Source organism: Petaurus breviceps, unplaced genomic scaffold (genome assembly GCF_028583685.1).
Source record: "Petaurus breviceps papuanus isolate PSGF00001 unplaced genomic scaffold, PetGlider_PUasm1.0 90686, whole genome shotgun sequence".
Lineage (NCBI taxonomy): Eukaryota > Metazoa > Chordata > Mammalia > Diprotodontia > Petauridae > Petaurus > Petaurus breviceps.
In genome coordinates this window covers 10,834,662-10,853,220 of record NW_027187309.1, presented here as the reverse complement: position 1 = coordinate 10,853,220, position 18,559 = coordinate 10,834,662, and the positions used below count along the sequence as shown (strand labels likewise).

At 36.1% G+C, this 18,559-nt stretch overlaps 1 protein-coding gene across 10 annotated transcripts in view; it reads left to right on the top strand.

Moving 5' to 3' along the window:
• Positions 1–18,559, top strand: part of PLCB4 (phospholipase C beta 4) — a 537,045-nt gene that overhangs the window by 307,289 nt on the left and 211,197 nt on the right. For all 10 annotated transcript variants that reach the window (XM_069065424.1, XM_069065423.1, XM_069065418.1 and 7 more), the window contains one exon: positions 16,223–16,321. In XM_069065424.1, coding sequence (XP_068921525.1) covers positions 16,238–16,321 — 84 coding nt within the window. In that variant the 5' untranslated portion in view covers positions 16,223–16,237. The remainder of the gene's footprint in view (positions 1–16,222; positions 16,322–18,559) is intronic.

Here is an 18,559-nt window from a genome sequence, read left to right as displayed (position 1 = left end):
TATCCCACAATATACAATGAGAACTCATTGTTTTTTGTGTTGATTAATAGAATGAATATAACTTGATAAAAAAAATAAAACATTCTGATTTCAGAAAGAATCTGTACGGTTGATTTTGTTGATGTACATTTATTTTGAACCAGTATGAATGTCTAATTTGTCTATTTAGCCTACCCTGTTTAGACACTAGACCATACTTCAGTTTGGTCCATCCAGTCATACATACATTCATGCCATTTTATATCCTCAGCTACTTCACCCTTTACCCACTTTCTTTGTCACCTCACCTCTTCCCTGTGTGTTATCTTGCCCATTAGACTCTAAGCTTCATTACCATTTTAATAAAAAATTGAGGCCATTTGCCTTAAGGACCCTGTATGTGAAAGGGGGGGGGAGTGCCCCTGTGATTTGGGGAGGGTATTTGTGCCAACAGTTTTTATTACTGTTCATTCTTAGTAAATGTCCTTTTGTTATAATCTGATTGAGATTTCTGGTTAAATGGATTAGATTTTTCTTCTTTTCTTCCTATAGATATGCAACGTTTTTTAGTTAAAGAATGTAAAAAGACAAAAAGGTTAGAGTGGTGGTGATTTTTTTGAAGATGATTAGTGTATAATTGTGCAGCTAGATAATGCAGTGCCTAGGGTATCAGGCCTGGAGTCAGGAAGACTCATCTTCCTGAGTTCAAATGTGGCCTCAGACACTTAATAGCTGTGTGACCTTGGACAAGTCACTTCACCCTGGTTGCCTCAGTTTCCTCATCTGTTAAATGTGTTAGAGAAGGAAATGACAAATCATTCCAGTATCTTTGCCAAGAAAACTCCAAGCACGGTCACAAAGAGACAAAATTGAAATGACTAAATGACATACATGGAAATAAAACCCAAAGTCCAAACAATCAAAACTTAAGTTCCACATAATTTTTTCCATAGTATTCCTCTTTTACCAAGCCAGTTTCTTTCCTCAGCTTCACACACAAAAGGAGTCAGACAAAAAAAAATAATACTTTAGCTAAGAATGAAAGAGGCTTTTCAATCCATTTTCTTTGGCTTAGTGGTTATTGAGAGCCATATGTCACCCCTGATGTATAGTCACGTAAACTGTTTTATCCATGTGAACTGAGTTTGTTCTAAATCCTTTTTTACCTCAGAACTTAAGCTGCAGTATCTAACTTTCTCCTGATATGGTTAGGAATTAGGTTCCAGAGGGCAGCATTTTCCTTGAACTGATTCTTAGTCCCCTTGTGTAAGATACATGAAGATATCCAACAAGTTTATTTACATGGCAGCTTTGAAGGTTTTTAAGTACAGGACTCATGATTAAATTGAAGGTTTTGTATGCATTTAAAATTCTTAATAAGAACATCAGTTTTTAAAATAAAGAGTATGTGAAGCCCTTGAAATGATTCCTACTACAACTTACCAGCTGTTTTCATTATGTCCTAAAGTACCTTCTCTGATTTGTTCAGCAGTCTCTAACCAAACAAACTGAAGTTGAAACTTAAGGCATTTTCCAGAGAGATTATTCAGATACACAGGGAAAAATATTCAGATTATTGAGGGAAAATAGGCACTAAAAATAGCTGACTCCAGGACAAGTCTGATTCATTTTGGCTATATTTTGAGGATGTCGTCAGCCCAAACATGGGCAAATGTTGTATAGGCAGGTTGAAAGGCGTCCAGGATTAGAAGCTGGGGGGAAGGAAATATGTAAGAACTAGAACAGTATACAAGCTTAGAGATCACTCATTGGGGATGCTTTATAAAGAAAGAGGATATATGGTTATTGTGTGTACCAGGTGTGAGGCTGAAGTTGGAGGTTAGGCTAGCCGTTCAAACTGGGATATGTGGGCAAAGTTTAGAGCAGGTAATCAACTTTTTTGTGTCTTAGATTCCTTTAGCAGTGGGGGGAAACCTATGGACCTCTTCTCAGAACAATGTTTTTAATTGCATAGAGTAAGATACATAGGATTACAAAGGAAAACAATTATATTGACATACAGTTATTTTAAAAAGGCTTTTAAAAAGATAATTTATGGAACTTTGGTTAGGATCCTCTGGTTTAGAGCTTGAGGAAGTGAGCCTACATCAGCATTCAGAGGGTGATCTGGGAAGAAGATGAAAGAGGAGGTGAATTCAGATGGATCAACACAGGCCTGGTTCAATCTGGGAATGAGGCAACAAAGAGGAGGAAAACTAGAATGGCATCTCAATAATAATTTTAACAATAATTGATTTTTACAGAAAATATTCATGACAGTCTCACTAGGTTGGCAGTGAAATCATTTATTTTTGTTTATTTATTTGTTGCTCATTTTAAAAGTGAGGAAGGAAACACAGTTTGAATGCTTTAGTGATACTCCTATGGTGCCAAAAGTAGTAGGTGGTGTCAAGCCCAGATCTCTACATTCCCAAGTGCAGCACTCTGTATACTACCCCAGGCAGTGGGATCTCAGGATCAGGAGGAAATGAATGGGTCTACACAGCAGTACAATCAGTGTATAGCTCTTGGTCTTAGGAAAAGGTCTGTCCACCCTCTGCCCTGGCCTTTAAGTAACCTTGCTGGTTTGGTCTTGTAAGAGTATGGCAGTTCTGTAGTGGTAAGACAGGTGCTGTCAAATGCAGCAGAGGGTTAAGTCACTTACCTAATTTTAGGTGTTGATTTAGAGCCTAAAAGAACATCTCTCCTAACCCCCTAATTTAATGAACAAAGAAAGTGAAGTTATTGACTTTTCCGAAGATCCAAATATGAAATTTGAACTCATATCCCTTGACTTGTCGTCCTCATACTTAATAATTTCTTACCTTTGTCTTTTGCCGCTTTCTCTGTTTTGATTTTTATATTTAATCTCCTGGCTGAATCCTTATTGTTTTCTAATTCTTTCTATCCTTTCTTTTTCCTATCAAAGGCCAAAAATTGGAACTAACAGCAGGAATTTAATATTATGAGTAGCTAAGTAGGCGTTGGTCCTAAAAAAAACCTCAAGTAACTAATGGCAGTCTAAGCAAATGTATACATTGGAGAAGATATAATGAAAGACTGAGTAGCAGCAATTTAGGAATAGGAAGTGTTCTTATGGGGTCCACACAGCAATTCAAATAGACAACTTCAAAATGTACAGAGCACCTTGCAATCATTATTTCATTCAAGACTCATAGCAACATTGAGAGGTAGGTCCTAAAGTTATTAGTGTCCCTACCTTAAAGCTGAGGAAACTCAAGTGCAGAGAAGCTAAGAGTAACCAGAGGCTCTGATCAAATAGCTAGTAAATATTTGAGGCAAGATTTGAACTCAGAAGGACTTCCTTTTGCCAAATTCAGCACTCTAGATACAATACTTTGCAAATATTATGTCTGCTTTGTAGAAGAGGAAACTGAGGTTTCAAGGTTAAGTGACTTGCCCAAGGTTACATAGCAAGTTAATAATGGAAATAGTACTTAACGTCCAGTCTCCAAGAAGCATTTACTGTTGCCTTTCCACCATTCTGTGCTATCTACTAAGTATTTATTTTAGCTCTTTGCCCCTCTAAGCTGTTTACATCAAACTTAACCCCATAATGTGTTCCATTAAAGGCAAGAATGAAGAAACTAACAATATGATTGAGATAAGGTCTCTTTTAGTTGGAGAAAAAAAAAAACACCATTTTATTACTATAGGCATGTACTGAGAGGTTGTGCACTTGTGGTAAATCAGAGAACTGGTATTGGATTTAGAAACAAGTAAGTTTAAATCCTGTGACAAATATGAGAAAGAAAATACTAGAGGATTGGGGAGAGAGTAGGAAGAGAAGAGAGAGAGAGAATTGTAGAATTATTGATAACTATTGACAGAGTTTCTAAACCAATGAAATCATAGTCCTGGACAAAACAGAAAAAAAAAATCCGCTATCCAGTCCTTTAACTCTTCCTCTGTAGATGAGATTTAATGTTATGGAGGTAGCAAGAGCAAGATGTAGCACTGATAAAAATGTGGAATGAGGGAAGACTTGGAAGTCAAGAATAATGGCAAGACAATAACCTGGGTGGGAGAGCAGAAGCATAGTGGTGGCTTCAAAAGAAGTAGGGACCTTTATAACATACTCCTACTGCCCACTATAAGCTTTATAATCAGTCAGTCACTCAGTCAGCAAGCTTTTTTATTGAGTATCTATTATGTGCCAGGCACTGCATTAAATACTGGGGATACAAAGAGAGGGGGAAAAAATCCCTTTGTTCAGGGAATAACAGTCTTTACAAAACAATTTTACTGTACCATTTTTGTTCAATAAAATTTTAATTAAAATTAAGGGTTTCTCATGCATAGTTTGCTTTGGAAGTTACCTTCAAAATAAGTTGTAAATAAAAGTATTTATATTGTGTTTTCATTTTATTCTCATTAGTTTTATGCTTCTCTAAATTGTAGGAAAATATCAATTGGTCATCTAAACAACATAACTCACTTTTCATGACAGAATACTATAGGTTTGCTTGGCTTTAGTGTTTTGTTTCAAATTGAATCATGTATCACTCTAATTATTTCAAAATAATAGGCAGTTTCTGTATTAACATTTGAGTTATAATAAGTTGGTCATTTGCTATAATAAATATTGCATACTTTTAGATAAGTATGAGGTTTCTCAAAACACTATATATCTTTTTGCCTCATGAAAGAAAGAAGAATTCTCATAGCCTTAAGCCATGGTCTTCATCTTTCAGAACCTAGAGTTGGAAAAATATGCATTCCAATGACCCCTTGTAACTTTTGCTAGCAGTAGGACCTTGTGAAATCACTTGAACTTTCTGAGGATCTGTTTACCTATCTGTCAGATGGGGGGGTTAAAATTTTATGGGATTCCCCAGAGTATTGTAGAAAATTTTAAAAGAGATAATTTATACAAACCACATCATGAGTATTAAAATGCTTTATAAATCTCAGTTATAAGGATCAACATAGATATCAATTTTTGAAGCGACATCTTTTGCATAGCTCTTCTTGCATATTTCCCCTTTTATATGCTTTAAAAAGAGATAATTTAATGGATTAATGAAAATTAATCTATTTTTAGCAGTTAGGTAGAGTTACTATTAATGACATCATATATTAGTGTCAAATTAGTTTTACACTTGAACTAAATTCACTTACTCAAAAAGGTCTAGGTGGTCTTGTAAGGAGAGTTGATTTTCTCTTAGAGATGTAAAAGTGGTTTATTTAAAGTCAAAAGATGAAGGGAATAAAATTTTCTTATAAAATTGACTACTTTTTTTAGACAGTGGAAAATTTATCCTATCTATTCTTGAAAATAACCTTGGGTAGGTTCACTGGATAGTGTCATTTTAGATAACTTGTACCATTAATGGAATTTGTATGGATGGAGGAAGGGAAAAGCATCAGTTAACTTCTTATTAGAACCTTTTTCTGTTTAAAGATAGCAGTCAAATAGAAGTTGAATTTCAGATATTCCACTGTAAATTTTCATACAAATTCTGCTTATTCATTATATCTAGAAGATTTGACTACATGAAAAAAATATTTTCACATAAATTCAATCATTAATCAGAAAAAAATAGGGAAAAACTGATATAAAGATAGTAGGAATTATTTAAAGGCATAGAACATCTACTTTCCAGCCCTGGAGAAAGTAATTTTATAAACTGCATAATCTAAATTGCAAATTTAACACATACTCTTTCTGAAAAATATTTCAGATAGCTGAAGTAAGTGAGGTCAGTGTGCTAATGAACTTTGTGAGAAAGATGTAATCAATGGTATTCTCTCTATAGGACACTGGTAATGGTTCTCAAATCACCTTGTACCTTCTGTTTTCACTCAGTACCTCTCTAGATCATTTAAGAAATTTAGTATACTGGCCACAAATCAAATGGTACAGTGTTTAATTTAACTCAGTAAACACATATTAAATACTATAGTATACGGAGAATAGTGTCAAGGAAATAGAGTTTTTCCACTTTGTCCCAAAGCAGAGAGGAACAGTGGGAACAGAGAGGAAAAAAATGGCTTTGTGAGGTATTAAATAGAATTCACAGGATTTTGTAAGTCATAGGTTATAAGGAGTGATGTGATGAAAGAATCACAGATAGTAGAAAAGTGTCAAATATGGGAGACTGATTTTACCATTGAAAGAAGTAGTGAAATCAACAAGGCAGCTTTAGAGGGGAAAGGTGATAATCTTGAATTTGGAAATGGGATGATGGCTGAAGCGAGGTCCTTAAGAAGATCAAGTTTGGGAAGGAGACATATCACAAGTAATGGTATTAAGAAAATGGATCAACACAGGTGGAAAAAATGAGGAAAATAGATGATGATAAGTTTTAAAATTTTATTATTTATTTTTAACATTCTTTTTTTTAGTTCCAAATTCCTTCCCTCCCTGCAATCCCTCCTACATTCCTTGAGTAGGCAAGCAGCATGATATCAATTATAGATGTGAAATCATGCAAAACATATTTCCAGATTATCCATGTCACAAAAAAGGCAAGAAAAATAAAGTGAGAAAATTATGCTTCAGTTTGCTCTCAGAGCTGGAGGTAGATAGCATTTAGGGTAAGTTCATTTCTTATACCAAAAGAGTATGCCATAACAATTATATACCACAACATGTTTAACTGCTATCCAATGGACATCCCCTCAATTTTGAATTCTTTGCAACCATAAAAAGGGTTTCTATAAATATTTTTGCACATAAAAGTCCTTTCCCTTTTGCTTTCATCTCTTTGAGATAAAGACCTAGTAGTAGTATTAGCGGGCCACAATTTTATAGTCTTTGAGGTATCGTTCCAAATTATTCTCCAGAATGATTAGACCAGTTTACAATTCTACCAACAGTTCTTTGGTGTACTTATTGTCCCACATCCCCACCAGCATTGGTCATTTGTGATAAGTGTGAGGTAGTACCTCAGAGTTTTTCTAATTTGCATTTCTCCAATTAATAGTAATTTAGAATACTATTTCATGTAACTATAGATAGCTCTGATTTCTTTTCCTGAAAACTGTCTGTTCATTTCCTTTGTTGTTGTTATTCAGTTGTATCTGACTCTTTGTGACCCTGATGAGGGACGGAATCCCAATAGGTTCAGCAGGAATTCTGATCTTATCGAAGACCAGAAAACCTGCAATAGCATCTGGAAAGAATTCAAGGTCTCAGGCTTAATTGGAGTGAGAGTTGTAGAACTTTATTGTTACACTTCTATAAGAAGTGGGCAAGAGTCCTTTAGGGGACCTGCGAGTGAGAGGGGTACAGGCTTTTACTTTTAAAGGGTAGGCCTTTCATTGTCAGGGTTGACCAGATGGAGGGAAGGGACCTCAGTGCATAGATAAAGGTTAGAGCTGACCTAGAGGAACTTGTGACTTTAGTGCATAGATAGTTTAGATGAGATTTGGGCCAGACCAGAGGAGACATGAAGAGATTAAGTAAGAACAAAGGAGTCACAAGGTGTTGCCTAGGGGGAGTGCGGATAGGGGGAAGGGGCAGACTTTGAGGCTGGGAAAGGGATTTTACAGATTACAATTTTACAATACAAATTGCAGTTACAATTGCACAAACTGATTTTACAAATTGGTTTAGACCCCAGGTGCCCCATCAACCCTATTTTGAGGTTTTGTTTTGTTTTGTTTAAAAGCTACTGGAATGATTTGCCATTTCTTCTCCAACTCATTTTACAAACGAGCAAAGTAAAACTAACAGAGTTGCCCTGGGACACACAGCTAGTAAGTATCTGAGTCCAGATTTGCACTCAGGAAGATGAATCTTCTTGACTCTGGGCCTGGAATTCCTTCTAGTATACCACTTAGCTGCCCCTCATATCCTTTAACCATTTATCAATTCAGGAATTACTTTTTTAAAAAAATAAATTTGACTCAGTTCTCAATATATTTGAAAAATGAGAACTTTATGAGAGAAAATTGTTGTAAAAGTTTTTTTGTTATTCATTCTCTGTAATTTTTCTGATTATCTCTTATAATTATGTCTATTTTTGCTTTTGAGGCAGCTAGGAACACTCATCAGCCTGAGTTCAAATCTAGCCTCAGACACTTGGTAGTTAGACGACCCTAAGTCACTTAACCCTGTTTGCCTCATTCTTTAATCTGTAAAATGAATAAGAGAAGGAAATGGAAAGCTACTCCAGTATCTTTACAAAGAAAATCCCAAATATGGTCACAAAGAGTTGTACACATCTGAAAACAACTGGAAAACAGCAACAACAAATTTTTGCTTTTGCTTTGAGTTCATAATTGCTACACTTGCCTGTTTTGATTTAGCTGAAACACAATAGATTCTGATCTATCCCTTATTTTAGTTCTACATGTGTGTCTTTCTATTTCAAATGTTTATCTTTTAAACAACATTTTGTTGAATTTTGGTTCCTAATCCATTTGGCTCTCTGCTTCTGTTTTGTGGGTGAGTTTATTCCATTCACATTCACTAACCCTATCCTACTTTCCTCTGTTCTTCCCTTTCTCTCTCCCAATTGATCTTCATGAATCTGTTTTGCTCCTAACCACACTCTTCCTTGATCTACCCTCTTTTTTTTATCACACGCCCCTCCCATGTTCTCTTATTCCCTTCCTCTCCTACTTCCCTGTTGGGTAAGATAGATTTCTGTACCCAACTCCGTGTATTCTCTCTTTGAACTAATTCTGATGACAGTGAGGTTCAAAGGGTTGTCTGACACCTCCCACCCCCATTTTCCTCTCTACCGTAAAAGCTTTGCTTTACATGCTTCTTTTATGTGAAAAATTTTTTCCCATTCTTCCTTTCCCTTCTCCTTTCCCTGACTGCATCCCTCTTTCTTATCCTTTCATTTTTTTAGATCATCCCAACATAATCAATTCATAGTCACGCCCTCTTTTTATGTAAGACTCCTTCTAACTGCCCTAATAATGATAAAATTCTTAGCAGTTACATATATCATCTATTCATATAAGAATATGAATATTTTAACCTTATTGAGTCCCTTATGATTTCTCTTCCATGTTTGACTTTTATGTTTCTCTTGAGTCTTGTATTTGAAAGTCAAATTTTCTATTCAGTTCTGGTCTTTTCATCAGGAATACTTGAAAGTCTATTAATTTTTTCCCAAAAATTGTCATACTCAGTTTTGCTGGATAGGTTCTTCTTCATTGTAATCCTAGCTCCTTTGCCTTCCAGAATATCATATTCCAAGCCCTCCACTCTCTTAATATGGTAGCTGGTAAATCGTGTAAGCCTGACTATGGCTCCATGATATTGAATTGTTTCTTTCTGGCTGCTTGCAATGTTTTCTCTTTGACCTGGGAACTCTGGAATTGACTCTATGAGTTTGAATTTTGGCATCTCTTTCAAGAAATGATCATTAAATTCTTTCAATTTCTATTTTCCTCTCTGGATTTAAGATATCAAGGAAATTTTGTTTTACAATTTCTTGAAATATGATATATAGGATCTTTTTTTAATCATGACTTTATCTCTTCTTGATCTGTTTTCTAGGTCATTTTTCCCCAATGAGATACTTCATATTTTCTTCTATTCTTTTATTCTTTTGACTTTATTTTATTGTTTCTTGATGTCTCATGTAATCATTTGCTTCTACTTAGTCAATTTAATTTTTAAGGAATTATTTTTTCCCATTAGATTATGTAACTTTTTCCATTTGGCCTATTTTTTTAAGGTCTTTAGTGAATTTTTGGGCCTCTTTTACCACTTAGCCAATTCTATTTTTCTGTCTTGTTTTCTTGACTTTGAATCTTATTGTTTAGCAGTTTAGCTCTGCTCAACTTGGGGTGGGGAGGCTCTTTCACAAGCTTCAGGATTTTTCATGCTGCTGTTTTCAGAGCCATTTCTAGTGGTCTGCAAATTTTTGATGCTTTGTAATTACTATTCTACTGCTCTGTGCTCTGGTCTTTACACAGAAAAGGACCCTGCTCTCCTACAGTCACAAGTGTTAATGCTCTAGTCCTGCTTTGGAACTGTGACCAAGGCCCCTATTCCTTTGTGACTGACCACACCCCGAACTGCAACCCAGAGCTGCTTATGGGCAATAGAATTGCCAAATAGTACCAGGTCCTACCCCCACTGCCACCAAAGAGTCCCTTCTAATCTCTTTCTGATCAGTTTTCCAATCCCCTTACCATGTCTTGACTGAGATCTCCAAAGCTGCTGTTATAGCTATTGCTATTACCTCTAAGGACCACAGCTTGAATTGCCACTTCCTAAGCTCCAGACCAGTCCCCACCCTGATGTCACAGACTTGTCTTGCTAACTTCCTAAGTTATCTTAGACTGGGAAAAAAATCCTTTGTTTTGGCTATGGCACTCAAGAATTCTATTTAAGGTATTATTCTGAAGCTGTTTAGAGGGGAATATTGGAGAGAAATCCATTGGGTTGCTGCTTCTACTCTACGATATTACAATAATGAAGTTTGGAGGAGTGGAGGAAGAGTGGAGTCCCATCAGATGACCTCTGTCTGGGAGGCTGAATAATCTGGGAGAAGGGATGAGAGTGCAGTTTATTAAAGACATTTGGATAGTCTTTAATATTATAAGAAGGGATATAATGTTCTAAAATACTTATCTCAAACTCTTCAAAGGGACTTTAAAATAGAAAAAGAGGTAAGAATTACTAGAAGATGTTTCTGCTGCATTTCCCCTCATCTCTTGGCATCCTTTTCTACCTCAGCAGTTCTCTGGGATGTGAAGTAGTCTCTGCTTTTGAAATTGGTTTGATAAGGGTATTTAACTCCCAAATTATAGCAGAATACCTCCTTCTTGCTCCTGATACTTTAAAGGTCCCAACCCTTTGCCCCAGAGTGTAGGTAGAAGTGTGTCTAGAAATAAGAAGCTCTTTGATTCCAGGTCTTCTCTGTCCTGCTTACTTCATCCACATCTACTGGTGGGTGTTGTAGTAATTAAGTCTTCTGTGAGTCCACCTTGGGGAAAGATACCAGGTTTACATAGGAATAGAAGAGGCAAGTGCTCCACTCTTTTTCATATATGAAAGTATTCACATTGTATTATTGTAATAGTAATGGAATTTAAAGATCCCCCTGTATGGCTTGGTTTTTGGGTTGAGTGTTGAAACCCAGAACTTGTGAATCCCACTTGTGGGATGGACTGTTGACATGAAGAGAGAGGGCTGAACTGGGAGGAAACCGATGCCATGGATTTAGAGAGAGGCCCAAGCAGAGAGAAGGTCCAAGAAGAGAGAGGCAGAATTTTTGGGAGCAGCATCATGGAGGCAGAGAGAGAGAGGATTGCTGAGGGCCAATTGGAGCTGACTAGGACTTTTGAGAGCTGCCACCTAGAGCTGCCAAGAACTGAGGAAGCATGGCTGTGATGCCAGTATTTTGTCTGTCTGTTTTGATGTTGTTTTGCCAGATTTGTCTGCTGGTAAAGGACAGTGCTGTTGTTGCAGAGGTCCTGGAACCTTGCTTTGGTTCAGAAACCCTGAAGGAGGATTTTCTTGTTGTATGTTTACAGAAATCCTGGAGGAGGGTATTACTGATGTTTTCAGGGGTCCTGAGACTGTTCTGAAGACAGAGAGTGAATTGATGAGGACATTGGCAATGAATCTTGTGGCTTTGTTAAGCTTTGTCTCCTCAGGAACAGAGATTGCTGAGAACTTCCTTCTGGTCAAGATGAAGAAAAGACCCCTCTTTGGGTATTAGATTCTGTGATGATATCTTAACCTTGCTGTAGCTTGGGGGTAGATAGCCTTTGTACTCTCCACTGCCCCTTTTGAGAATGTACTAGGTGTTAACTGATGATAATTGTAATTCAGTTGTGATCCAGGGGTGGGAAACTTTTGACTTTTTTGTGCTCTGTGACTGACCAAATGAACGTACTTTGTTCCAATCATATTGGAAACTAAACTCCATTTGAGAAGAGAGACTTTGTGATTGACTAAATGAATGTGCTGTCCAGGGGTGGAGTAGTACTTGGAAATTATTGAATTACACTTGGTGAATGCTGTATTTTGACTTTCTCTGTTCTGTGAATATTTTGCCTTAATTCGTCACTGAATAACATGGTATTCTGAACCTTGGAAGTTGCCTTTGCTTGGCATTACAAATATACAACATTAATTTGAATTTATTAACTTTATTAACTTTCCATCCTTCCAGTTCACCCTCCTACCTACATTTTTCCTCTTGTTATTATCCTACATAAATGCTTAGGTTTTGGTTATCATTTTAGAAGATGCCTCTCTGGATGGAACTGTTATATGTCATTATGATTGTTAAGCAAAGAATTCCTGAACATATCTTCTGTGTACTTTTCTTCTGCCCACTGAGCTGTCTTTAGTATAATAAATTTTATTCAGTAGAAAGTCAAATCTATAATCCACTTTAGTTGAATAAGGCTTCAGAAACAATAAGACTATTTAAAAACTCATTGGCCTCTTTCCATTAAATACTTAAGGTGTTTACACTGGAAAAGGCACATGGGTATATATCCACCCTTTGTCTTTTTAATATTCCCTTCACTGATTGTATTAGATGATTTTCCCCTCTACAGAAGAGGTTATTGACTATTTTTGTTTCATTAATTCCTTTGGAAGTCTGGCATAGCCTATCTAGGGATGGAGAATCTGTGGCCTTGAGGCCACATATGACCTTCTAGATCCTTGGGTGTGGCTTTTTGATTGAGTCCAAACTTTGCGGAATGAATTTTTTTATTAAGGAGATTTGTTTTGTGAAGTTTAGATTCAGTTAAAGGGCCTTACCTAAGGACCTAGAGGGCCACATGTGGGCTCCAGGCTATGGTTCCCCACTCCTGCTAGACCCTTTCTGAAAAGAATGTTTTTAAAATCATAATTGAAGGAAAGGCTAAATTTCAGCTAGAGGTTAGTGAAAATATGCAGGAAAGGTTTTTTTCCCCTTTCAAGTTCACAAATCTCCCTTGAAATCTATCCACTAAGCTCTTGGGGTGATTTGTGGGACTTAGGTTAAGAACCTCTGCAATCCCTCTCCTGCAGGTCATTGTGATTGGAATAGTGTCACTCTGTCAGGGAGAGAAGAAACAGGAGGCAATGATACCTTTCAGTATCTGAGCTCAGACATAAGGAAATAGCAATTTGCAAACAGGTTATACTGGTGCAACACGTTTTTTTTTTAAAAAGCAAACAAAACCTAATACTGGCTAGATGTGGTTGGATTTTTTAAGTTATTGCTAAAAGAAATGTCTTTTAAAAATAATTTTCTGAAACTTCTATGTGGTGCAGTATATAGAAAACCAGCCCTAGAGTAGGGAGAACCTGAGTTCAAATGTGACCTTTGACACTTACTAGCTATGTAACTCTGGGCGAGTCACTTAACCTGATTACCTTGGCAAAAAAAAAATCTTCCAGATAGGATGGTTAGAAAGCATATTTTAAAAAGAAATAACTTTTTTATCACTTAATTTTGTTCTCAAGTCATTCATTTGGGGCATAGTATCTAAACTCTTTTGTTCTAAGTTTTAAATTAGTCTTTAGAGTTCGCTGCCCAGGATTACAGAGGCAGTAATTGGCAGAGCAGAAATTTGAACCTACATTATCTGACTCTGTCTTTAAACCCAGTGCTTTTTTTCTTCATGATACCATACCACTTCCAAATATAGCATCAGATTGGCCTCTCTCCACAGGGTAGGCCATTAAACAGATTCTCCTCATGCCAATCTCCTAACCAGTTCTATGACAGCAAGCCTTATTTTGTTCCTCCCCACCTCATACCACTTTAGCTCATACTCATAATTCTGAAAAACCCAGATTCTTTCCCAGTCCACTGGCAAAGTGATTCTGACCTTGCTTTGAATTTATCATAAGCTCACAAGATTTGTAGAGTTGTATGTTCATAGGTTATGATCCCCCTTTATACTTCTCTTCAGGACTTACCTGTTATAGTAGAAAACAAAAATATTCTTTGGGGAATTTCAGAATGTAGATCCCAGGTTTGACATTTAATACTCTGGGCTTTTATGTGTCCTTATCTGTATTTTTTTTTGATAGAAATGTTGTGGATCATGGTACTACATGCCTGTAGTTTCTACTACCAAGGAAGGCTGAATGTGGTAGATCTCTTGAACTATGGTGTTCTTCTGAGATATCGTAGACTCAACCCATTGGGTGTCCTCACTAAGTCAGGTTCCAATATTGTTTGAGAGATTTTCAGGGGATGGAATAGGTTGCCTAAGGAAGGACAAACAGACCCCAGTCAAAAACAAAGCAATCATACGGCAAGCCAATGACAGGCAGTCAGGGAGACCCAGTCTCACCACCCCACCCTCTTAGACAGATAGATAAAATCAAAAAAATGAAGGTGTTGGATTATATGATGTCTAAGGTTCCTTCTAGGTCTAAATCTAGGAAGGTCCATTAATCTACACTGCCCACTTTTGATAACCTCTCCAGATTAATCTATCTCCCACAGTGCCTGGCACGAATTAAGCACATAATAAACGTTTGCTGAATGATCCAATCTTCATTTTCTTTCTCTGCATTTGGAATAAATGTACTACAGTTTGTCACACAAAGCAGATCACCCTGATAAAAATTTCAAGTTTGTGCTGTGAGTACATGTGAATATAATAGTGGACAGCTTGGGGGTAGGAGGGAGAAGAGTGAGTACAGTGTACTTCTGCATATCCTGTGATTGAAATAGGTTTGCTGAGGATGGGTGGAAGGAATCCAGGTAAGTACTTAGCTCACCCCCGTGGCTTACTCTTGTTAATCAACATGATTTTTCATATATGTACTGATCTTTTCTTGTCACTCCCTCTGAAAAGAAAAGAAAATTGAAAAGAGAGTAATTGATTTATAAAAGAAGATAATTCTGCTGTGGGACTCTGGAGAGTGTAGAACATGAACTCCAGAAGGTAGTCTGTGCAGTTCTATAAGGGCCTAGACAGTTTTTTCATTGCTTTCTGTATTCCTAGGACCTAGGGGAGTGCTTTCACTTAGCAGATTCTTAGTAAATGTCTGTTGAATTGAATTGACAAAACATTGTCTCCTTGTCACCAGCAGTATCACAGAAATGGAAGGAACTTGTTCCTTTCTCAAAGTTGTATTTAATGTCAGGGCTTTTGCACCTGTGGTCAGTCATTCTGGCTGTGGATCAATCTACAGCACATTTCTGTCCCAATGGGATTGTTTTCCATTCCATTTTACTATGCAGCATACATAAATTCAATGAATCTGCAAATAGAAACCATGTACTTACTCAGTCTTAGGTCCAAGGATTTTTCTTTCTTTCTGAATTGAACTACAAGAGGTGCTCAGTGCACAATGTTGCTCCTGCAGTCAGGAAGATCCAAGTTCAACTTAAGAGTCTGACACTTACTACTTGCCTGACCTAGAGAAAGTCACTTAACTTCTGTTTGTCTCAGATACCTTGACTATAAAATGAGGGTAATAATAGCATCTACCTCACAGATTTGTGAGGATCAAATGAGATAGTAATAGTAAAATGCTTAACCCAGTGCCTGATACCTAGCAGACACTACATAAATTCTTATTCCTTTCCTTAACTTCCCCTAATGCCCCCCACCCACCCTGGAAGAAAATCTCTGTCTCCTTCCATCCTTTCAATGAAGGTGAATTATCCATATTATATCATTATTCAGCAGCAAGTTTGTATACATTTCCAACAATTTTAATTCATGTGGTGTTACATCTCACTAGGAATGTTGATTAATGAAAACTTCACCTAAGTTTTCTTATTGTTAGGTTGTTTCAGTCATGACTGGCTCTTTGTGACCCAATTTTGGGGTTTTATTAGTAGTAACTGGAGTGGTTTGCCATTTCCTTCTGCTACTTTTTTTTTTTTTACAAATGAGGAATTGAAACAAACCTGGTTAAGTGACTTGTCCAGGGTCACACAGCTAGTAAGTGTCTGAGGCTATATTTGAGCTGGTGATGATGGATCTTCCTGATTCCAAATCTAGTGCTTTATCTGCTATACCACCTATTAGACTTTTAAAGGGATGGATGAATAATATGATTTATAGCAAGAAGTGCCTCTTTCAAAGAGCAACAAATACAGTAGTGAAGAATGTATCTTTAAAACATTTCTGTAGCATTATCATTGCATAGTTTATGTTATTTGTAGTATTTTTAAAATAATGTTGTTTGTCCATGGTGGGAGAATAGAGGTTCATACAAGTATAGTATTAACACAAACTTACAAAAAAAATGTACTTGAAAGTAATACACATCATTTGAACTTTCTTTGTTGTTTTTAACTTACTAATTAGCAATTCTTTTTGTTTTCAGGTTTTGGTGATAAGCATGGCCAAACCATATGAATTTAACTGGCAGAAGCCAGTTTCCCCATTTATACAGGAGGGAGCCATTTTTGACAGATATGAAGAGGTAAAGAGATTTGTTATTAATCCTTTCTCTTAAATGTTTTTCCCCAATATAGTTTCATTTAAATATTTTTCAATTACATGTAAACATTTTAATTTGGATTTTCTTTAAATTTTGACTTCCAAATTCTCTCCCTTTTACCTTCTCTCCCCCTTCATGAGAAGGCAAGCAATATCATATAGATCATACATGGGATGTCTTGCAAAATATTTCTATATTAGCTATGCTGCAAAAACCAAATAAACAAACAAAAAAAACAACCACAGAACAACAAGAAAAAATACAGTAAAAAAAAAGGATGCTTTGATTTGCATTCAGACTCCATCAGTTCTCTCTCTAGGGGAAGATAACATTTTTCATCATAAGTTCTCCACAATTATCTTGGATCATTGTATTGATCAGAATAGTTGTTTTACACAGTTGATCATCATGCGGTATTTCTATTGAATGTTGTCCTGGCACTGCTTACTTTCTTTGCATCAATTCATGTTAAGTCTGCCAGAATTTTTCTGAAATTATCCTGTTCATCATTTCTTTTTTTTTTAATTAAAATGTTATTTATCTATTTTAACGTTTTTTTTCTTTTAAAATTTTGAGTTCCAGATTCTCTCTGTCCCTCCCAGTCCCTTACATAACCACTGAGAAAGCAAACAACATCATATCAATTATACTTGTAAAATCATGCAAAACATATTTCCATCTTAACCATATTATTTTTTAAAAGCAAGAAAAATAAAGTGAGAAAATTTTACTTTAATTTGCACTCAGAGTTCATCAATTCTCTCTCCTGATATGGATAGCATTTTTTTGTTACTAGTCTTTTGGAATTACCTTGGAAAATTGTCTCGATCAGAGAAGCCAAGTTTTTCACTGTTGATCATCATCATAGCATTGCTGTTACTGTGCACAATGATCTCTTGGCTCTTCTCATTTCACTTTGCATCAGTTCATATAGGTCTTGCCATGTTTTTCTGAAACCATACCCTGATTCATTTCTCCCAGTACAAGAATACTCCATCAAAATCATATGCCAGGGGTGGCTACGTGGCTCAGTGAATAGAGCACCAGCCCTGGAGTCAGGAGGACCTGAGTTCAAATCCGGCCTCAGACACTTAACACAAAAACTAAATGTGTGGGCTTGGGCAAGTCATTTAACCCCAACTGCCCTCCAAAAAGAAAAATCACATCCCAAAACTTGCTCAGCCATTCCCTAAATAATAAGCATATTTTCAGTTTCTAATTCTTTGTCACACAAAAAGAGCTACTATGTTTATGTAGGTTGTTTTCCTTTTTCCTGATCTCTTTGGTATACAGACCTAGTAGTCATATTGCTGGGTTAAAGGGTATGCAAAATTTTATAGCTCTTTGGGCATAGTTCAAAATTTTTATCAGGAACATCTGGACCAGTTCACTATTCTACCAACAATTCATTAGTGTATCTGTTTTTCCCTCATGTTCTCTAGCATTTGTCATTTCTTTAGGTGTGAGGTGGTACCTCAAAGTTGTTATAATTTGCTTTATCTAATCAATAGTGATTTAGAGAATTTTTCATATGTCTGTAGATACTTTTGATTTCTTCCTTTGAAAATTGAAAAAAATATTAAATTGAAAAATATCCTTTCAAAACTGAAAAAAAAATGTCCATTGCCATTTATCAATTGGGCACTGGTTCTTATTTTTATAAATTTGACTCAGTATAGATTTGAGAAATGATACCTTTTCAGAGAAACTTGATGCAAAAATTTGATATTGCTTCATTGTCTATGGTACCTTTAAGCATAATGTAGTTTCTCTGATTAGTTCTATTTTTTTAGATTTTTTAATTAGATCTATTTTTGCTATTTTCTTTCTCTGACAGAATGATCCTGACCCCTGCTTTTTTAAAATTTTAGCTGAAGCATATTAGTTCCTGCTCCAGTTATTTATTTTAACTCTATATATGTCTTTCTGTTTCAAGTGTGTCTCTTGTAAACATATTGTTAAATTCTGTTTTCTAATCTATTCTTATCCACTTCTGTTTTATGGGCAAATTCATTCCATTCACATTCACAATTATTATTACTGTGTATTTCCCTCCATTCCATTTTCTTCTCTGTCTTTTTTTCCTGTCCTTCCTCAAAAGTCTTTTGCTTCTAACTACCTCCCTTATTCTGTCATGTCTTTTATCATCTCCCCCCTTTCTCTTATCACTTTCCTCTCTATTTCCATACTGGATAAATTGCATTTATATACACAACTGAA